Source organism: Achroia grisella, unplaced genomic scaffold (genome assembly GCF_030625045.1).
Source record: "Achroia grisella isolate CSIRO2021 unplaced genomic scaffold, CSIRO_AGI_Agris_v1 utg905, whole genome shotgun sequence".
Lineage (NCBI taxonomy): Eukaryota > Metazoa > Arthropoda > Insecta > Lepidoptera > Pyralidae > Achroia > Achroia grisella.
Window position 1 is genome coordinate 556,191 of NW_026713063.1, and position 23,932 is coordinate 580,122.

The window sequence follows — 23,932 nt, forward strand, 5'->3', positions numbered from 1 at the left end:
TGACCGACTATTGCATAAAAACTATTTTATCACGACATAAACACAATATTTCACACCTTTATGAATAAACATTTTTAACATACAATTTCAAAAAGCCAGTATATGCGAATAATTTTTACTAGTTATATAATTTATTATTATGTATGTTTTTTATAAGGGTGCGATATATCCGAGTACAAAATTAATACCTCAACGTACCAAAATGATTAAACTCATAATTGTATGAGTAAAATTCTGGGTTACGCCAAATGTTAGTCGTCTAGTCGTATATGGACGAGTGGGATGGACACCGACCTAGATTATTATACTTACAGCTTTCTTTGTACTAGTTATATTTACATGATGGATATAGCCTTGTTTATAATGTGGTAAGCATTCCAAGAGGCATACAAGCAGGGCCGGATTAATCATGACGAGTGTCTTAGGCAATGGAACTTTTGAATCTCCTAAACTCCATCCCTGTTAAAAAAACATTGAATAGAGGCCGCTGAATTGTATTTAATATTTTCAGAATTTTTTAAACAAAACTTTTCAGCAGTGGACTTCATAAGTTCTTTTAAATTGAAGAATTCTTTTAGATGAAGAGGTGTGAGTAAAAGTCAAAAGTTATATTTACTCTAAAATACACTATGTAACCTAGAGGTTGGGATAATTGTGGTTAGGATAACAAAAACTTAGTACGATACACATTTACTCATGTTATAACATCTACTTTACTCGATACTATATGATCCTTTTCTGTAAGTATTTCATCAACTGACAGCATACGTAGAAAAACAATATTACAATATCTATTGTTCATTGAACTATTAATTTCACAGACGGTACTAATTTCATAAATCAGTTTTACTCTATATCTGTCGTTCACAGTATGTCTGTACTTTTGTACGCACGCGGGCCCCTACACTCATTCTGCCTAATGGTCAATCCGGACCTGAATACAAACAACGCTTTGTGTATTTTAAAATAAAACAAGCTCTGTTCGTTATGATTGTAATGCAATTTCTACATTGTGAAATATAAGCAGCCTATGCTATTCTTGCTATGACGGAATACTAAGAAATATACTAATTTCTAGTTTAATTTTTCTTAGAATAATTAACACAGTAGAATGTTTGCGCTACAATATGATGAAGATATGTTTATTTTTCTTCTTAACTGTTTGTAGTGTGTTATCTGTTTACAGTCACACTTAACAGCTGTCACTTATATTCTATTACACTTATTATTACATTTATTTTCATACCGAACGGAGCTTGTGTGCATATTGTATGTAAAAACCATTGAGGTATTAGATACATGACATATTGAATCGTTTATTATCATATTCCGTAGTGCAATGATCTATAAACGTTATTAGCCCAATTATATTGAATCAAAAATAAGATTTTGTACAACTATTACAAAACTATATAATATAACAAAAAAATCTGTGTAAGAAATAATTATGTAAATAGACACAATTTTAATTGGTCTGTATTGTAAAAAAAGAGAGAAATTAAAATTGTATTAATTTACATAATTATTTCTTACATAGATTTTTTGTTATAATATGTTGTTTTAAAATAGTTATACAAAATATCCAGAAGTGTACTACCAACTCAGATTGGGTTATATAATATACTAGCGTTAGAGGATTTAGGACGATTACACTGTAATCGCTACTGTATCAGTTAATTGCAGTACTTGTGCTACAATTCACTCAAGTGACTCAGCGTAGTTATGTATTTTAATTACGAAATCTAGTATGCGCATTATACACAGTATTAATATACTCTACAAATGTATAATGAAATAAATACAAGCGACTGGAATGGAATAACTTCATCCTTTATGTGTATTCTTTATTACATTAAAAATAGAGTAATATTAATTGGAAAAAAGAAAATGTGAACTCATTTCTAAAATAGATCTCTTCCAGTCACCCTAAAACAAAATTGCCTAGGAAGTAAACTTGTATGTTGTTCGTATAATGTCTTTTTTGTTACATTAATTATCTAATACCTCAATGGATAATATGCTTAATTAAAATAAATGTTAAAGGTGTGTGCTTTTATTGTTGCTGGGGGTTAGTTTCACGAAATCACCCTGACACGCAAATGCATTTTGAAAATTCTTTACAAAGAAGCTTATTGCATGTAATGGTATTTTTAGATACAACAAGCAGAGTTGTTTCGTGGTAAGGACCCCTACTTAAGAGTCCGTTCTTGCTAATAATTTTAAATGTAAAGACTTTTGATAGGAAATAGAGTTTCCCACAATAGGATTTATAATTATTAAACTACCCGTATGTAGATTTTTCGGCTTTTATTACTCGTTGATGATGTAGCTATGAAATGGTGAAATATTATAAAAATCTATCGAGTAATTTTTAAATTGCAAACAAACATGCGTAACAAATAAAGTTTTTACTGTGTTTACTATTAGTATACTTTACACCAAAGTTATATGTACATGTTATTTTTACATTGCATAAGAATATTTTCATTTTATATACATTTACATAATTACGAATTGTGTGTGCAAATAGGGTACAAGGAAATAGTGATTGTAGTTTGGCCATTTTTAGCAAGGAGGGTTTTTAACACTAACATTTATTAAATGTTAAAAAAAATGCTTTTATATTTAATGCTTTACTAACATATTATAATAAATTAACAATGTAATTATTGATAATTTGAGTGTTTACGATTGTTTTGTATATCGATTCATATTTTTGTATCTGATAAAAGATCTGTCCAAATTAGGAATTGAATAACAAGTTTAAATGGTAATAATTAACTCAATACGTCAAGAATGATAATTATTTTTTTAATTGTACTTGTCTTTTTTTTCATATAACTATTTGATAATATATAAACAATATAAATTACAGCCTTAAACGAACGAAGTAGATGTATTCTGTGTTAGTTTTAGAAAATATTTGATACTTTAAATATATTTAAACATTATAATATTATAAAGAATCTCTAGTTAGACTAATATTTAAATAGTCGTGGCTTATAACTGTACTGTCCGATGCATTTTCTAATACCGAGTTAACTCATTATAAAACCTATATTTAGGTGTAAGAAGTTAAATATAGACTTCGAATAAATTTGCTTGCAAAGTCTTGCTTTGAAATAGTCACGACTATATTTTGAAGTATATTTTATATAAATATCTCTTTTTGCTATTGTACTTTATATATGTTATAGTAATTTGGTAGATTACATAGGTATATTTATTGATCTGATTATAATATATATAGGTACTTTTGAGAACAGTATACTTAATATTGATGATTTATAAAGAGAAAAATGGATATTTTGTCTAAAATCGATTGCCTTATTGTTAAACGTGTGACAATATTGGAAATTCTAATTTTGTAAATTTTATATTGATGAAAGTAATTCCAAATTTTCATGTGCCAAAATGTTCAGCTACGCTCACATAAGGCATTTAAAAAGTTTGTCTGTACTGTCTTAAGTAATTTATAAACTCAGTTAATTTGTATCAAATAAATATGTGTATAAAAACGTTGTTTTTTTTATACACACCCGTTAGCTTTTCACCTTGACTAGCGTTTCGCCATATTTTCTTAACTTTGTCACTAAACTTCTATATACGATGTTGATACAATCTATAGACTACAAATAGTGAATTGGGGTTTAATTATGTAATACTGTTGCTAACAATTCACATGTGAAGTAGGTTAAAATCTACAATTTCGCTATTATGTACGGAACTCGCATCTGCAACACTGAATTGTTTCAAAGAAACTTCAATAGGGGTCAGAATTTCTTAATCTCATTACATTGAAAATTGTTAGTAACAACGTTATATAATTAAGGAACTGAAAGTAGTTAATATAGTGGAAATAATTGGTTATACTAACAAGAAATATGCACTTCTCACAAGCAATGCACGGCATGAACATGAAGTATGTTACGTTTTGTAAATAAACACGAAACTAATAACAAATTTATTGATAACAGCTACTGTAAACAAATTTATAGGATGTATCACCTATTTCACCTATTGAATTAGTAAATAAAATCATAGTATACTAAAAATCACAGTACATCACCGTTAATGGTTACTTTTTTAAATGAGGAACAGTAATCCAAATTATATTTTAACAAAATTCAAAGCACAATGTTATTTCAGTATTCAAGGGAAGTCAAATCAGTAGTATATAGTAAATATATCACCTCAGGTATTACTCCTACTGATTTAAGTTCCCTTGTTCATTTGGAATACGAATTTATCTTTCTAATCGTTTCTTTATATTATCTGTGGACGCCAATAATCTAAAGCCGGAGTAGACAGTGTAAAAAAAATAAACCGTCACTAATGTTATCTAAGATCTAGTATTCAGAAGCATTGTCAACTGTCAATGTCGTGGTAAACACTTGACATGACCACATTTTCTAGGTATATTCAAATGAATCCAACATGATAAGGGGCAAGCCTACCGCCGGCTTCCGATTAAAGAAATATTTGAAATATCAGAAATGCAGCAGATATGAGAGTAAACACCGATTATCGTTGAAATCCGTTCACATTTGACGAATATGTAAAGTTATTTAAAAAATACGCGCCGTTTGAGGATATTCTTCTTTTTTTAAGTAATATAAAAGCCCGAAATGTCTACTTAAAATCACTTTGAGTCAATTTAACAATAAATTCAACAGAGTCGTTAGTTTTTACTTCTTATTGTGTGAATTATATTTTCTCATTCTTTAACTAACATTTTAAATTGTCGTGAAATGGCTGCATGTGATTTGTAAATAATTGTATGGGTTTTGTTATTAGGAGTTTTTAATTTTCCTTTTTTCCGTGATTATTCTAAATGGTACCAGTGTAGAAATTTCATTTGATATAATTTCAATATATCACTTATATCTAAATATTCATTTAAAAATTGCTAATTTCAGGTACGCATAAACTGACGTCTATGCATCACTCGAATGAACACTACAAACATACAAACGAAGATATATAATTATGTACAATGTCTCTTTAATACCTACCGAGTAACTCGAGATGATCAGAAATACAATTTCTGTGGTAATACCCCACCTTTCGATGTTAAGTTTCAATAATGTAATCAAAAATTATCTGACTAAATCATTACATAATGTTATTGTATAATAATGTTATATAATTGCTATTGTATACCTACTTATAAAGCAAAAAAATCTCAACTAATTACAGTAAAAAATGGCAAAAATTTAAGAGATATTCACTATAAATTCATGTTTATAAATAATCACGTTTATTTATATTGTATATCAATAAATTAGTGATGTTTTTAAGCATGTCTGAAACACGTGCCAATAAGAAAAACATCTGACAAAGAAAGTGTGCATATTAATTAATATAATTAAAATATGAAACTTGCAACATATGTATAGCGTTTCGTACCAATATACTTACACAAAGGATCTTTGAAACTCTACTATTCTTGTATTCTTATAATCTATATGTATTTTCATATAAGTATTTAAGTGTAGTTTAAAATTTATTGTGTAATATTAATTATATATTGTACAGTAAAGGTTTCTAAACTGCGTCTACGAGCATTTATTGGAAGGAAATAATTATGCAATTTTTGCTTCAGGGAAACCCGCATAAATTTTTATTTTGCATTTTATTTATATAAAATAAACAAATGTTAAATATATACAAAAAAATATACAGAGAATAAAAATTAAAAAATAGTTTTTGATATGAAAGTAAAGATTAAAATTAATTCATTAATTTAACCAAACAGGATGCGTCAGTGCTGTTATCAATTATTGTCTTTTTGAAAGTCTATATTTTGTCTCTTGGCGAATCCTGTCTAATGTCGTAAACACATGGCCAAGATACGCCGACGAGTTTACGAATTTTTATATTGGTTGCTTTTTCGCAAACAAACTTCGTAAACGCGTTGTTGAATACTTTTGAATAATCTATAGCTTCTAAGAGTTCTTTATGTTCTGTTTGGACTTTCTTTATTAATAAGTAGGTACCTATATTATATGCTACCTGTCCATTTTTTATAGATAAGTCTAATGTATACGTAAAGTTTTAGTTGTTGACACCTATGAAATTATGTTATAATCCAATCCCCTTTTACGAGATCTAAAAACGAAATTGTCGAATCGATCATTACGTGCCTTTTGAGCGGTGTTGCCCGTTAATACTCCCATCATATTTATCCACTTGTATCAAATTAATGTTGATATAATATGTGGACGTGAAAAGACCATAATTTGTATGTACCTAATAAAAATCAAATAGCTTAGTATTATTTTATTAGACTAATAGAATTTAATTTTCAATTCAATTTAGATAGTAATCCACTCTTTTGTTACAATTTATGAATAAAAAATAAATGTTTTAGATATTAAGTTAGTTAAGAAATGTTTATAATATTACGAAACAAAAATCTAAAGTATTTTCATAATTCAAATGTTGTATAACTATATACGTCCATTTTACAAATTATATTCAACTATAAAAAAATGTAAGTGCATTTCTATTATATGTGATTTATTGTAGCGTTTCTCATGCATTATGTAAATAGTAATCAATAATGATTTAGCATATGTTTATGGGGAACAAATGTCTGTTTAATTGTTTTGAATCTCTAGTTTTCCGATTGAATTGCTTCACATGTGAATGGTCTTTATGTCGAATAAAACATTTTCTATAATAATGTCCTCATTTTATTTCAATACAAATATTAACTGTGTGGGTATCTTGTTCTCACTAATTTTAGTCGCCAAGCGGCTTGCTGTTTTGGTTGAAGGCTGAGGCATACAAGGCAGTTAGATAAAAGTATAAGAGACGCTATATCTTAGTTCTCTGAAATAGGAACGCATGAGCGGTATCACTGGCGTTCAATGATACAGGGATGTTGGTATTGACACTACACTAATGCTGCTGCTAAGAGGTTTGCCATTGATCATCAGGCGGACCATCGGCGTATTTGCCGTTCCAACTACATTAAAATAAAATTGTAAAATAATTATAGCTTTACCTGTATCTCAGTTCTCTCGTATTTATAATACCACAGTTTGTGGTTCTTGCAGATTTAGTCGCTGTCCATCGTCGTTTTTCTCTGCTAGCTTAAAATTTAATGAAACATTTAAAGTGCAACTGGTTGTTAGTTTTATCAGAGGAAGACTTTGTAAAAAGTCTTACATAATTCAGCCAACAATAAATTGCTCTGCCGAAGCCGTGAGTTATGGCAGTAAAAGTAAATGATTTGGAGAATTCATTCTTTACCATAGTCCTCAGAAACAGCAACGTATGGGAGTGCATGTTTATAAAGAGAAGTAATATAGGTATATATTGTTTCGTATGGTAATGGTATGATGCACCCGCCTGCACCAGCAGTTTACGTTAGCGAGACACCAGTGGAAAATTATGGACTGATGATGTAGTCAGGTCAGTTTGCCCATCGTGTTTAATTATTACTGAATTAACCACGTTGGTCCAATGAGAACCGCGCGGAGGTGGACCTGATAGACATCGCCTGTAATAAGGCAATAGTTTATATTAATAAGAATCTTTTCCCTTCAAGGTAGGCACATTTGCTCGCGTATGTGAATTATTCTATAGCTCCTGGCTTTGGCAGTCAAGTGTATTTGGTTGCGAGGACGTGCAGGCGTTGGAACGGTAGGTATTAACTGTAGGGGTACAAATATATTGCATTCTCGATATACAAATACAAATGTGTTTCAATTGTTTTCTGTAGTTTTCCAAATTCCTGCTGGCTAGGTCATAAACTGTAATTTTTGCGACAGTTCTTATATCGAAATGAATCGTTAACAGTTAATCAATTAATTATTTTTTTAGAAACAATCTTCCTACAGTATAATTTTACATGTTACTGAATTGTCGTATACCAAATACAATAATCCGAAGTAATATACGTTATAGTGTTATAGTTAAACAATACAGATAAACAGACTAATTTATCTACAAGTAATGATGTCTTAATAGACAATATTATATAGATAAAGCAACTATGTACCATAAAAGAATTGGTTACACATGCGTTTCATAAATGTGGTAGTATTGGGTCGATATCAAGTAACTATCAAATAACTAAAATAAGCGGCAGAATAACAAATGCCCACATCGCATAAAAATTCCACATTCGCATTCTGCGCTTATTTTAGTTCTTTGATCACATCACTTACATTATTAAAACTGGTTTAATTCGGATTTTGTTTACCTATATATGTTTATCATGCCTCAGAATTTCAGCTGTTGATATCAATCCATATAGGTAAATAATAAAAATGTCATTAAGTTTACAAAACTACAGGCAAACTTGCTTCCATCTATTCCTTACCGCGCATTGTTTTTTACTAGGTAACAGTGTTCTACCTTAAGTCATTGTTAGGTTGTTTTTATACGCACCATACACACCTTGGTTTGTGTGAATGATTTGAAGTGGATCAAATGTACATAATAGGAAAAGTCTCAATATCAATCAATCGGTATGTATGATTAAACCGTTACGGCAACATTACATAATCATTGTTATTTATATTTTACAAAGTAAATAAGAAAGAAAATATGATTTTATAAGTAGATATTTTAGTTTTTTTTTGTACGATGGTGGTAAACGCTGGTTTAATATACTAGTGATGTAGTCTTCGTTTACATTAGAATACCGTGGCGCCATCTTCGCCTGCTATACAAAAGCTTATGTATTATTTTTTTAAATATATTTCTTATATGTTAAATAAAACGACATAGAAATACACAAACTATACAAGATCATAATGTAGAGATATTAAGTATATTGGAATAATTATAATTATATACATATATTTATTTTTATTTTTCGGGGTATGCCATCATGTCATCTGCACACTTTTCGGACTGTAAATAATATAAACGCTCTGAATAAGGAACAATAAACCACTACGTTAACCGAGGTTCATTTTGTTACGACAATGTTAAATATCGGTTCATTAAACAGAAATAATTTGGGAAGCAATAATTGAATATTCCGGGGAAGGGGATTTTTAGTAATGGGGACTGGTGACCCCATTACTAATAATGACAGCTCGACCTCCACGTGATTCTCCTGGACTTTCTCGTGATAAATCCTTGGTGCCTTTATCACGATGGGCTTATTGATCATTCTATTAATTATCATTAAAAAAAAAAGAATATTTCAGTATTGTTGTAAAACATTGACGTTTATTCTCAATTTTGACATAAATGACATTAGAGTTTGACTTGACAGTGACATTTAGACATAAACATCAAAAATTTGTTTTACCGTGGTTGGTTACCAATTTTAATGTGTGACATGTTTCACGTCCGTACCGTGGCTTTTATAAAATTTACGCGTATTCTTCCGATATTGTACTTTCACTTTGTTGTGCACAGTCGTTGGTATATATTAACTAAATGTGTGGTGTGAGAGCTCTACGTAATCTTGTAGTTCTTTTAATTAATACTGGATGCAATGCGTACAAATGTTAATAGTACGGAAATGGCTTATAAACAATATTGTGTTGTGTTTATAATTTTTGCTCTAGCGATAGTTCAGGCCGTGGGTTACGACACGGAGTTGTATCAAGCGAAACCTTGCGATAGCAATGTATGCTTCGAAGCGCTTCACGGAGCCCTAGGCGACTGTTCTTGCAATATAGACACGATTGATTATTTCAACAACGTTAAGATCTTTCCACGCATCCAGAGTCTAGTGAGTAAAGATTATTTCCGCTTCTATAAAGTCAACTTGAAGAAGGATTGTCCATTTTGGGCGGACGACAGTAGATGTGCTATGAAATATTGTCATATAAAAAAATGTTCTAAAGAAAGCGTACCTGGATACGCGAATGGCTATGATAACGATCATATTGACGAGACTCCAGCGATGAAGTACACAAAAGAAGCTCAGTCTGACTGTAGCTCTGATACTGACCATGATCCTGATTTGAGTTATCTCAATATGACAATTAGTGCGGCCAGTCAATACGAAATTGCTAAGTGGAAAGCCTATGATGATGCTCTTGAAAATTTTTGTGAAAGTGATGACAGAAATGCTTATGCTGAATATGTGGACTTATCTTTGAACCCGGAACGATACACTGGATACAAAGGATCATCTGCACATAGAATATGGAGAAGCATATACCAGGAAAACTGTTTCCGTCCTAAATTGAATCCTTATGAGTCATTCCCATATGTTTTAAGTTCAGATTTGAGTAACATGTGTTTAGAAAAGAGAGTTTTCTATAGAGCTGTATCAGGGTTGCATACTAGTATAAATATCCATTTATGTTCCAAGTATTTACTATCAGAAAAGGCTGGCTTTGCTGCCCCACCTGATGGAGAGTGGGGACCGAATTTGGAGGAATTTCAGCGTCGTTTTGACCCCTCACAGACATTTGGTGAAGGCCCAAATTGGCTTAAAAACCTTTATTTTGTGTATTTGTTAGAAATGAGAGCTCTGGCAAAAGCTGGACCATACTTAGAGAGGGAAGAGTACTTCACTGGTAATCCCATTGAAGATGAAGAGACCCGGCATGCAATTCGTAATATGCTTGGAGTTATATACACATTCCCAGATCATTTCAATGAGTCATTAATGTTCAATGGTGGAAGTCAAGCAGCCACACTAAAAAATGAATTTCGTGAACACTTCTTGAATATTTCACGAATTATGGACTGTGTTGGGTGTGACAAATGTAAACTATGGGGCAAGCTGCAAACTCAAGGCCTAGGGACAGCTCTCAAGATCTTATTCTCAGGTAGATGGGATAGCCCCAGTGGTGATCCAGAGCAGGGCAAGTTGCCATTAAGACACAAGTCACAACGATTACAAAGAACTGAGATAGTTGCATTGTTTAATGCATTTGCCAGACTATCAAATAGTATAAGAGAATTGGAAAACTTCAGGATATTGCTCAGGTAAAAGTTAACAATATTTATTAGTTTTAATTGCATGTTAATGGGTGTATTAGTTACTTTAAAAGTTATGGAACAAATCTTAAAAATTATGAAATTAATTAATGTTTGAAAGATGCAACTTGTAAATGAGTAAAAAAAGTATTTTTGATGTTTAAAATCGCCTAAAGTTTTTACAGTTCCAGTCTTTCTTTTCTACAATACACATCTTTTTTACTGTTATACAAACTAAGGAATTCAATGGTAAAAAGTGTAATCAATTCCAAAAGATCAAATATTTTTTTTGTTAAATAGAATGAAATTTTTGAAATTTATATTTATAATTCCAGATGGTTTTTATTAAAATAAATCTTTATAATTTTTATTAACCAAAGCAACTAACTAACAACCAACAACACTTTTTGCAATGAGAAAATGTAAATGTGTTGTTGAGTAAGTACTACAACTAAACAAAACAATACATAGGTACTTTTGTACCTATTTGACTGTATTTATAAATATCTAATCTCCAATACAAATATATTTAAAAAACGGACAGGCTCATGTGCTCACAATTAATACAAATATTATTATATATATATATATGTACCTACTATGTGAGTTCGAATCCGTAACTATAAAGGAAAATCCGGAAGGTAAAGCATCATAAAAACATTTATCAAGATCTTGAAAGTTTTTAATTTTTATGAAGTTACGTAAGCTAGTCATAGTTGCATACATTATAAATTACATATGTATTCTTTAGACAAGATTTTTTTTGAACTGGTTTGTTGCATAATTTTTTATCATTTACGTTGCATGCATTATTTATGGTATAAAATATTAACATTAACACTCATATGTACGATTACTATTTCTATCATAATGGGACTTTCATTGTTTTATAAATATATTCAAGCCTGCATCGAGAATTAGATAATAGAGTATGTAGGCTAATTTTCTGTGACGCTATTATGAATTACTACGTGAAATACGTGATCGATAAGTATTTAATTCTTGACCGTCTTTTAAAATAGGATAAACCATGTGTTACTAGGTATATGGTATGATATAGTTATAAGAATTTAAATTGGTAGTTTTTGTATGACATATATACATACTATTTTCACAAATTCGTGTCTGTAGACACGATATATACGGACAGCTTAACTTCGATCATAGTTTCATTCTCGAATACTTCACCACTTCACGATTACCTTCAACGGTTGAATCGACTTCAACGTCTTTTTTTAAGACTATGAACATTATAACCGCTAAAAATTGGATTTCTTGCCGAAGAAACCGGAATAATTAAAAGATTATTTATCTATTTTCCTGTCCTTAACCCTCAATTCATATTCTTCTTACGCCGACTCTGACTCATTCAGTGCATACGTTTTCCTCAGGGGGAAAGAGATTGTCGGAAATGTGAACTTATGACTCCATCGGTAATTACCAGGTCAAATCGACCTCCATGCGGTACACCCTGAAAACCATGAAAATTCCTGGTACGATTCATTAGGTACATTGGCCTGGGGTCACGATTATAATTAGGTACATTGCTAGCAATGGGCTAAACACATTACGAATAATCCTTTTCTGCCTGAAACATTAGTTGCTACGCCCTATCCTATGGAATCACATTCCAACAATTGTACTTCCAAACTGATATAATGAAAGTTTCAAAGAGCTTATTCCTTCTTAAAAAAAAGTCGACAAAGCACTTGCGATGTACCTAGTACGGCGGCGGCGGTAATCAGTTACCATTAGGTGAGTCGCAAGCTCGTTTGTTTGCTATGTTATTAAAAAGATGAATTAGATCACATAGGACAATCGGCTGAACTTTATACGTAGGATCAAATGAAATCTAAAATTATTTTCAGGATTTAGTGCTTATAGGTATACATATACAATATTAAATATAATATCCAGTGTATTCAGCCTGCATACAGACGTGCAAAACATTATCAGGTTCATTCCGGACTCGTGCCCACTATGCCGTTCTATTCTAAAGAGAGCCTATTTGCCAATCGAACGGCGTCGTCGGCACGGTCCGTCCGACTCTTATCGGAAACGTACGAGGACCTTATGTGTGATGGCTCTATGCGTACAACTGAATACACCTTGAATGGCTTATCACATCTGATTAAACAAAAACCACAAACATGATAGTAGAGTATGTACGTGGTGAGCTTAGCGTCTGTTGCGTGGCCCTTGTTTATTTGTGCAGATCACCCATTACCATACGTAGTAGATAAATAAAACACAAACTCGCCGTGTTCGTGTTCGTGATTATAGTCTTTTGTTTTATTCCCCTTCCCCCCCCCTCCCCCCCTCCGTTACGTCTATTATTCATCGTCATCATCATCATCATCATCGTCATTAGCACCCGTTCATCCATTTAGTGATTTAACAAATAGAACAGATACAAACTTTCGCATTTATAATATTAAAATTGTAAATGCGAAAGTTTGTCCGTCTATTTGAAGCATAAGATATATTTTGAGGTGTAGGTATTTCGATTTGAGATATAGTCATTACGTGGAGTTCGTTTTTGGAGGCACGTACGTAGTTGTGAGTGGGCAGACACCTGTGATGTGAGTCAGCCTCCCGCCGCGGTCGACAGGGCAAGATGACGCAATTTATTTATATGTAATAATACCTAAAATATAAAAAAGCCTTGAATATGAACTATCCTGATATGGGAATGCCATTCTGAAAATGAAGCGTTTTAATTACGAAAACGAATAATTAATCGTCGTCGACACTTCAAATTTGGAATATTTATTTTTCCATTTTTGAAGACAGCTTTGTTATTATTATTAAATTTTCATGATGTTTTGTCTCTCGAAAAGGTCTTAAGAAAGGAATAATTAATGAATTCAAATTTAGAATACGTTGTGATACTTTAAATTTAGAATTTTTATTTTTCCATTTTGGAAGCCAGATTTGTAATTATTATTAAATTTTCATGATGTTTTGTGTCTAGGAAAGGTTTTAAGAAAGGAATTAATGAATTCAAATTTAGAATATGTTCTGACTCACATTTTTCGAATTTAGAATCTCCATTTTTCCATTTCTGAAGACAGACTTGTAATTATTATTAAATTGTCTTGATGTTTTGGGTTTTGGAATAACCAGAGTCGTTACGTAAAGTCATATTTGCCATCTATGCATTAAATATATTTGTAATATAACATATATTACAAATATATTGGGTACTGATATAATACTTCGATATATTTTTTTGTAAAATATCCATAATATACATATTCACACCCAGATCGATACAAACAATCATACTCATAAATATAAATGTTTGTACCGTGCGAGGAATCGAACCCGCGATCATCGGAAGTAAAGCGGTGTGCTAAACCGCTAGACCACTGAGGCCGTCAACATATACAGGTTATGCAGGTAAAGCCGCAAACAGAAGTAAATAAAGTTCTTTGTATGCGATATTTGAAGAGGCTATTATACCTGGTAGTTGATATGACGTCATTCTTATCTAACAAAGACCGATGTCTATAAATTAATTGAAATCTAGTAACTTGAAGTGCATATTATTTACTCGTTAATGATTAGTAATTGTGAATCATTATGTATCAAATAATGATTACATTTGTGACGGGGTAAAGCCGTATCTTTAATTGAATTAAGACCTATTTTTTTAATTGAGGTTTATTATTGATATTTGTATGTAAACTCAATTTAGTTTGTTTCAATTAAAAGGAATGGCGGCCTCATTAGCGCTATTATTTTTTAACTTAGCATTCTGGATTTAATGTGTAACAGCTCTTTCTTATTGATGATTGAGATTGGGTTATCAAATTCAAAAATGAATGTTTTTGAAATTTGGTAAGAAAAGTACTGTGGTCAGTTTCCTCTTAAAAATGTTAATTTATCTTGGGCTTAATAACTTCATTAGATTTGAGTGCAGTTAAGTAAAAACAAAGCCAAATCCTAATCAATATTGTTTTCTATAATGAATGAAAGCATATACAAACTAGATAAGCTCATACGCCCAAATAGATAGAGACGGTTAAAATTTGTATAGATTAGGGAACGCCTCTATTTTGATCTGTTGCAATATTCAATATATTGTTAAACGTAATGTTTAACATTATGAGCATATGTTGTGAAAAGAAGAATCTAGTCTCTAAAACTGGTTATTGGTAAGAGTTATTCTTTGATTCTAAGTTCGCTCTTATCCACATTATAGATTAGAAGAAAAAAATATTGATTTTCAACTATTTATATTTATTTAATTTAGCAGTGGTACACGTTTAATTATCATACAATGCATCTTTTTTCTCTATTTTTCTAGTCAACTTTTGTTTTTGCAAGTTTATTAGAAATTGTTCTATTTGGTACCTACTACTTTTTTACTTTCAAATTCTTTTCTTATTTGCTCTATCGTCTTTTGTCTATCTGCACTTTACACTATTTAACAGCATGATGTTGCACTATGGACTGTATGTTATTTATAATAAGGGCTCATTTTACTATAAGAATTATTTGTTATAATAATTATAAATGCGATATGTTATTTGTCTTTAGCAAAAATAATATTATAAAATTGTATTGGTTTATTTTTATAGTGCAAATCTGAGCCAATGTTTATGGTTGTTATTAAATTAGGGGATACTCATGTAGAATGTCATGAAACTATTATTCGTCATTGTAATTATAAATTTGTTATGTATGTTGAAGTCGTATTAATATCAGCTTCTTATTCATTAATTTCTGACGCATTTCTGCTATGCTAAAGCATTTAACAGCAGGGATGCAGTGTGCACTATGTTATTTTACACAGTTCATATTAAGTGCCAGTAATAATCAAGTAAAAACCCTATAAGAATCATAGAGACAGTCCTTTAAGATAAACAATACATCACTATTTATCATTGTAATTGTAAATTTAATTGTATGTGGAGATCGTTTTAATCATATTCAAACTTGCTTCTTGTCCGCACTTCTATTCTTCTCTCACAGCATGTATTGCACCGCGTAATGTCACAATTGCACCGTACATAGTATGATTTTGTACAATACAGTAGTGTTTGGTTGGAAGAATATCAAGCATAATAGAAAAGTAAGATGCACAAATCATCTCGACTTTAAAACCCTATCAACTATAAAATTTTCCAATTTGCTTCTTGTCTGCACTTGCTTACAACACCATATTGCACCGCACAATTCTAATGCAAAACAAATAATAATACAAAATGGTATATTTTTACACAGTGCAAACAAAGAGCCAGAGCCGAAGCACAATATATTTGGTGGAAAGGATATCCAGAACCCTAATAAAATGGGTAACCCCAAGAAAGAGCAATGTACGTCTGGCGGATCCCAACCAAGATTAGGAAGTTAAATGTGGACATAATTATTTAATGGTGTTGGCGTAAATTGGATATAATCTACGCTATATAGAAGAATATAAGATATACAGGGTGATTTTATATTTGAAATATTTAAAAAAACTTATCACAATTTGTTCAACGTTGTCAAGATAGCAATGAAGCTGAAGGCGTGTACGTGGTGTGAAGTTTGACACAGTCATAATATACCACTCAATTTCGCCGCATATATCTGATGTCATGAGCACATAGTGAAGAAGAAGAGCACATCATGAAGTTTTACAAGATCTCAAACATGTACCTACCATTTACGCCAACGTTAGAAATCATCACAAGACTTAATATTTATTGAAATCCAGTGAGTGTTGATTTAATTTATTATATAGTGCAAGGTAAAACTGAATATTATCGTAGAGAGTATTTAGCGTCATTATCACTGATAACATTTAATTTATGTTCATAATGTAGTAATACCTAATTTAATATGCTTACTTATTTAGTATCATTGTTAAATCTGAAGTTCTAATAAACTAAACATTACCTAACTAGTCAAAGTGTATGTATATATTGTTATTAATGAAAAGATTAGATTTTCTATCAATTTATTGTCTAATTTTTAGACATGTATGATTGTTATCTACGATAATGCAATTTTTAATTCCTAAAATTCATTACAAATCTTAAAGTAGAGGTAACGAAATAAATAACTAACTTTTTAATAAAACGGATTCAATAAATAAACTTATTAAACGGGTTAATCGAAAGACAGCTCCCTTTTACAATCATGGCGGCATTATACTTATATTAATTTATTAATAACATAAGGGATACATTTTTATTTTTTTATTACTGTACAGAAAATGTCACAGACAGGTAAAATTATTCTGCTGTCGATCAATTTTGATTTATAAATATTAATGTTAAAGGTAAACTATAAAATAACAATAGCCGGCTAAAATGATAAGATCTCGAGGTGAAATGTTTGTCATTGTTCGAAAATCAATAGTGTTATCTCTTTCACTGCACGACGAGCCCGCATTTATGTATTTACTGTTTAGTTATTACCTTTTATTTTGTTGAAGGTAAATTGTATATAATTGTACGCTACCGGTAGAGTTCAGCGTTTCAATAAATGTTACATAGTGGAATTAATTGTTGTTACAATGTTACAATTGTTCAATGCGACGCGGCGACGCTTTGTTTGATATTAAGGATGGATATGTCTCATTTATATTGTTACCCGGGTCTTTACACTAATAGTTATTGTAAATAAAGGTACTTGAGCTAAATAATTTTAATTACAAGAGATTTTCGAGTGAGCACGACGCTTCGACTAGGTTGCACTGGCCGTGGTCACGAGGCGACTGGAGTAACAGCAATGTTAATTTGGTAGGTGCTAACGGTTTTTCTACCCGTACCGTCACTAGATTGTCGAACGATAGTGATTACTTATTTATGTTAAAATCCGGTATACAATATAAATAATGTATATTAAGCGAAAGTTTAAATACTACTATTGATACGTATCTTTTCTTTGAAATTTATTAAGAGCTATTCAGCCGTTTAGTTGTGAAACACTAGTAACAGACAGACAGTTTTATAATAGTGGTATGGATTGCAATTTGTGCCTAACAATTGGAACAGCTTACCATCATTGGACATAGAACAATGTAACTGGTTGTGTAACATATGAACAAACGAACCGCTTATTGTACGCTATTGTGAAAAAATAAATATGTTGCGTCAATGCGTTTTTTATACACGATGTCGTGTAAGGAGTCTTTACATTTCACCTCTTTGTTTTATCATTTTTTTTACTTGCATTATTTAAAATTGAAAAACAAAAATTTAATACGCTATAGTTATCATAATTTACTTATAAAACATAGCGATAATTGCTCTATGTGTCTCTAACTCACTGTGATTCTATTTATAGTACGTTATTTAAATTATATTTTTTACAATCAATAAATCAGTTTCGAATTGGGTATATTGTATTCGATATTTAAAATTGAACATACAGTCAAATAATACTTTTTTTCTTCTTTTAGCTCCAAATATTACTTAAAATAATTTTAAATTCTTGTCTGCCAGTATGATAAATTGAAAACTGTAACAATTTAAAATTCAACCTCTATTGTGAATTGTTCAAGTTTGTCAACTTGTCAATATTTGGTTTTACCTTGCGCTAGTAGCATAGGTTCCTAAGTGTAAAATTCGTCTTAAAGGTACTTCATTTAAGAATCTAATGGCATAGCTATAATTAGATTACAGATATGACTTTTATCACTTATTGTATTCGAGACGGTAACAGCTCCTTTTTTATGCCTTTTAAGTTTTAGATAATACTTTTTTTTTGTGTATTTTACACCGAGGACATGTAAATACTTAGCGGGAGAGATTATTTGGTATTTTTTTATATAAATTATTAATAGCCGTGTGAGGTTGATATGAGAACGGATAAGGACGAAACAAGAGGATATGAATTGAATAAGCATCTTAGATTGTATAATGTCTAGGTCTGGAAAAACGCCCTAAAAACGGCCAACTATTCGTCAATTTAGCTGACGCGTTATTTTTAAACATTGTGCTATTATACTCATTATCGTGTGTAATACATGTAGCTCTAAGTATAGAGCTAGTTCAAGGTGAGATAGACGTAATGTATGTCCTAGTTATATAATTAAATAAATAATAACACGTTGTCTAGAAATTATATAATCGAAGAACATTGAAGGAAAGACATTGTGAGTTTTAGTTAAACTGTAAAATCTATTTAAAAATATCTGGATATGATAATTGAAATAATTGTATGATTACCACCTTATCAATTTGTACAAAATACAATTTTAATGCTGTATTATTTATTAAAGGAAAATACGTTCTGTATATTTTGATTAATACCTTGCATATATGCAATTTTAGTATTAATCGATTCGCTGCATACAAAACTAGATTTTAACGTTTGGTTTATACGATTTTTTTGTATTTATTCAACTGTTGAGGAAATCAGCTAGGTTTCTTAGCTGTTTCTTAACAGTTCTTATTCAAAATATTGTGCAATAACTCTTGCCTGAATTGTACAGAGACAAAATTATTTATTATTAATTTATGTTTTTATTTTTATAAGTTTTATAATATATTATAGTTTTTTCATACACAATACGTTTTTATTGTCGGTCGTTTATTTTTAGTTTCAAGGTGATTGCTATTGTCAAGAGCTTACATTTGAACTGAATGTATCTGGAATCGATCCAAGAAAACTCATTTGAATCTTATTAAAACTAGTTTAAAGTGGAAATTGGCAACTTGAGATGATTTGAGGACGGTCAGACTGTATCAGGGGTTATTACAATATCATATATATATATAGAATTATATTGTAAAAAAATATATAGATATAATTCTATATATATATATATATATAGATAGGGGTTATTACACCCTTGTTAATTGTCAGCTTCAGAAGCTGTTACGTCAATCTTTATTTTATGTGATATTTTGATTTGATCAATATGACCGTTTTTTTAAATGGATTAATAATATATATATAAATATTTATCATATTTTTTGTACATTTTGTATTTTGTCTATATGTTATCATATTTTTTATCCGTTAAGATGTTTCTCATTGACTTGCATCTGTGAACTATTCCATGAATAATTATTTGTTGTGTGAATTTTTTTACCGAGGAGCTAAATGTAACTTGTAAAATGTCGGCTTTGTAGGTACCACAGTCGCACTTATTTCAGCCGCCGAGCAGCTTGCTTTGTAAACTGTTTCAGTCGAAGGGTTGATCCTTCGACTGAAACAGTTTACAAAGCAAGTTGCTTGTAAAAGAGTAAAGTAGAGTAAGAGCAAGAGTGAGTGATTCTTTGACTGAAACAGTTTACAAAGCAAGCTGCTTGGCGAAGAAGTGAAGGAGTGAGATAAAACAGTGAAATTATAGGGTATCCAGTTACAGTACAGTATACAGTTACATTATAGTCCTTTATGCCTGAACATTAGCATAATAACGTCCATGGTGATATTCATGTAGGTATATAGCCGACAGTTACCAGTTACCATCATGTGAGTCAATTTTTTTTCATTCCATTTACATAAAAATATATACAAGAAGTCAATTATTATTATACCTCGGTAACATAAATATATAACGTACAATGTGTACAATTTGCGTTTTACTTATATATATAATGTATAAACGGGTCGTTTACAATTTTATTACGTGTATAATGATGAACTGCGCTCTTTCTTTTTAAAATTGTCACAAATGTATAAAATAAATTTTAAGTATTATTAGTTGTAAATACAACTTTGGAGTCACAAAACATAATATGTATATAAACATATACATAGTACATTGATTGGAAGTGCTAGTGTAAGGATGCTATGTAGAGTTGCCAATCGTTCAGTTTTTCGAGGATATGTCCTAGTTTTTGTAGTGTCCTGTGATGTCCTGAATAGATTTTATGAGCGTCCTAGGTTTTTGAATTTTAAAATCACGCGTCTTTTTATATACTAGTTTTCAACACGTATAATTTTAAGTGTGTTTATTTTAATTACTGGAATTTCATATCAACTGTTTTCACTACATTATTACAATGTAACTATTGCAAGTCTATTACTAGGTCTTGTTTTCTTAAACTGAATTGTCCTGGCTTTTCTAAATACAAATCCTGTTTTTTTTTCTTATATTTGGGTCTGGCAACCCTATCCTAATGCAATATGTTACATACTATGGTATACAATGATGTTTGTATCTGAGTTGTTATAAGCAAATGTTTGTAATGTAACAGCTCAGGTGGCTAGCTAAATGGAATTGTCACCGCAAATAAATGGTACTTGTTTTGTATACGTTGTTTGATTTTGTCATTGTCTTTCACGTTTCCTTCTAAACAGTTTATTATAGTTCGCGACAGGGAACGGTGGGAATTTAGTTCGCAGCTCTTTTGCGAACAGTAGTGTGTAGTTTCACTTTTGCGAACTTGTTGGCAGTAGTGGGCTGACCAATGTTTGGCCTGTGAAAGCAAGTTTTTCCCGCAAATATGTGTTATATTAGGTAAATTTTGTGTTTTATCAAACGAACTAAAGAGCGAAGCATCTGAGTACTAATTGACATAGTTCTTCTTAAAAGAAGAACTATGTCTCTAAAGAGAGCTGTTCAGAACTAATTCGTTTGCGAAATACACAAATATACATCTATTTTTTTAATGGAAGGCAGCGGAATGGTTCTCCCGTCTGCGATAACGGCTTATGCTAGCGGGGCACCAGTGGAAGATGAATAGATAAGTGTGATGGGATCAGGTAAGTCAGCCTATCGCGGAAAATTTACCAGAAACTTGAATAAATGATAAAATCCTTCAATCATTAGTGTATAGTCGTAGTAGCTTTTAACCCAAGGACGAAGGGCAAGTCAATTTTTCTTAGGCCGACACGCTGGTTTTTCAAAAGTTAACGCATAACATTTATTTATTTATATACGAAAATTGTAAGTCCAAGTAGCTTACTTTATAACACCTATTTAGGTTCAAGGCAGTGAAATTACAGCTTGAAAGGCATAACATCTTAGCCTTCCGGAATAGCGCATAAGTGATATCGGGTCACAAGATAATGCTGTAGGTGATGCCGTACTGCTGTTCATACAGATATATATGAGCGATGGTTGCCACTCACCATCAGGTGGTCCATCAGCTTGTGTTCTGATCCAGTTACATAATCAAGTATGTTTTTGTATAGTAAAGACTCCTAACTCTTTTTACTTTTTAAAGGTGTAGATAGATTAAACTATTGAATTTCATTTAGTAATTCTTCAATATTTGTTTTGTATATATAAATTTGTACAATTATAATAGCAATTGTTATTTGCTCAATGATTTTATATGTCCTTTTGTTTTAAACTGTTAGTTTCATATTCTATTTCTATAATTCTTGGTATTGCTACCGGTCTAGTTATTTTAAATTTAATTTACTTTTATTATGCGTTTATATTGGTTGTATTATCGTATCTTATCACAACACCAATTAACATGGCATTCGTTTTGATAAATTTCTAATTGATCTTTTATGGTATTGTTAAATTGATTCATTTTACTATCTGAATCATAAAAACTATTTATATATTTTATTAAGAATGTATACCACAATGTATGAATGTATGAACCACAATGACTATGCATTATGAGATATAAATGAAAGTCATGACATAATTATTTAATTTAATGAAAATCTTATGACTGTGTTTTATTTATATAATAATAATATTGAGTATCTGTTTTATTAAAATTTATTTACAATGGCACTCAGTTTTCTCAACCTGGGTCGATCTAGCATGAAGATAAATAATTGTTACATACACTATTTTGTTTTGTATACTATTTCAATAATGTTATATTGAACTTATTCCTGTGAGTACGGTGATGTGAAACTGGCTTCATGATGCCAGCAGTGTACGCTAGAGACGGCATAATCATAATGCTTTCTTCTCTTTCCCACATATACTACATGAATTAATACTTGTGTGTAGGTATATGAATATGTAATAGCTATTTATGTTAGTAGCAAGGGTATCAAACATAATATAGGCATGATTGTAATCCCCAAATTTGTATTTAGAACTAGTTTTAATTTATTGAATATTTAGATAAACATTTATACACACGGGATATATCACGTCATATAATACATGTATTTATTTATAATGTTTGTGTGTGTGTGAGTAAACATCTATGAAAACAGTTAAAAACTAGCTATTGTTAACAAAATAAAAACTAATGTACTAACGTGTGTTATATTTAACAATGTTTTTAATAAATTAAATGTCTAGTATTATTAATTAAGTGACAATATTAATTATTTTCAGATCTCAAGAAGATATTCCAGTATTTTTAACATGTGCGGAAAGGGTTACATGAAAATTGTAGAAAAAAATGAATATAGAACCAATATTTCTGCATGCTGGGCAGACAGAGGATTTTTTTATAATTGCCATATTAAAGATATATTTTTATTGCAGTTGCATTGCATTTATTTGTTATATTGCCAGGAATTTATTTAGTTATAGTTTACAATATCAATTTATTGATAGTTTACAATTTTGCGTTATAGATAATAAACTAATGAATTCATAATCTTACGGTAAAATATACACCTACACGCTTATTGTTTATTAAAATTTTAAAAGAAATTAGATACTATATATTTTCCCCTCCAATCGAGCTCTTGACCGATTTAAATGAATTAAAATCACGACTGCTTGAGCCGAGGTTCGAACCCCTAGCTTTGCCGTCGAGATGAAGTCGTGTTTCTCAGGCAGGAATTGGTTTTTAGCCGCTCCGTGTAGCCTTTCCGGGAGTTTGGAGAGCTACCAGCACTCGGCGCCAACTTCGTCCTGTGAAATGTCAGCTACGGCTTACGGCTACGGCGGCTTTAGAGTAGTTCGAAAAAAAAATCCACTGTTGATAAGATGGTGGCGTATTAGATACTACTCTGTGGAGAACTGCAATTTATTTCTACATTCCTGGTACTTTCCTGACTAAATGATATATAAAACAGTAAGGGAAAAGTCGCAGTAAAGGAGTTGAAGTAAGATATTACTATGCACATGTCTGGTGGAAAGAACATTACATTATTCCTCTGGAATGATATGCAACAGCGTATCACGGACTTTATTTGA

At 30.9% G+C, this 23,932-nt stretch overlaps 2 protein-coding genes across 5 annotated transcripts in view; both read left to right on the top strand.

The window, feature by feature from the left end:
- The window catches only part of LOC131853698 (CD63 antigen-like), a 38,796-nt gene extending 32,613 nt beyond the window's left edge, over window positions 1-6,183 (top strand). For both annotated transcript variants that reach the window (XM_059204704.1, XM_059204705.1), the window contains exon 6: window positions 4,920-6,183. Coding sequence is in view for 1 of the 2 variants with exons in the window: in XM_059204705.1 (XP_059060688.1) it covers window positions 4,920-4,929 (10 nt within the window). In the remaining variant the exon portion in view is untranslated. The remainder of the gene's footprint in view (window positions 1-4,919) is intronic.
- A 3,115-nt stretch (window positions 6,184-9,298) lies between these two features.
- Window positions 9,299-23,275, top strand: LOC131853707 (ero1-like protein). Of its 3 annotated transcripts, none has more exons than XM_059204715.1 (2): window positions 9,299-10,917; window positions 23,120-23,270. In XM_059204715.1, the coding sequence occupies exons 1-2, from the start codon at window positions 9,467-9,469 to the stop codon at window positions 23,169-23,171; spliced, it is 1,503 nt and encodes a 500-aa protein (XP_059060698.1). In that variant the 5' UTR covers window positions 9,299-9,466; the 3' UTR covers window positions 23,172-23,270. The 3 variants fall into 3 exon arrangements, 2 of the variants coding, with proteins under 2 accessions (XP_059060698.1, XP_059060697.1); XM_059204714.1 differs by lacking the exon at window positions 23,120-23,270 and adding an exon at window positions 16,141-19,618; XR_009358003.1 differs by lacking the exon at window positions 9,299-10,917 and adding an exon at window positions 21,180-21,564 and having other exon boundaries at window positions 23,120-23,275.
- Window positions 23,276-23,932: the final 657 nt, after the last annotated feature.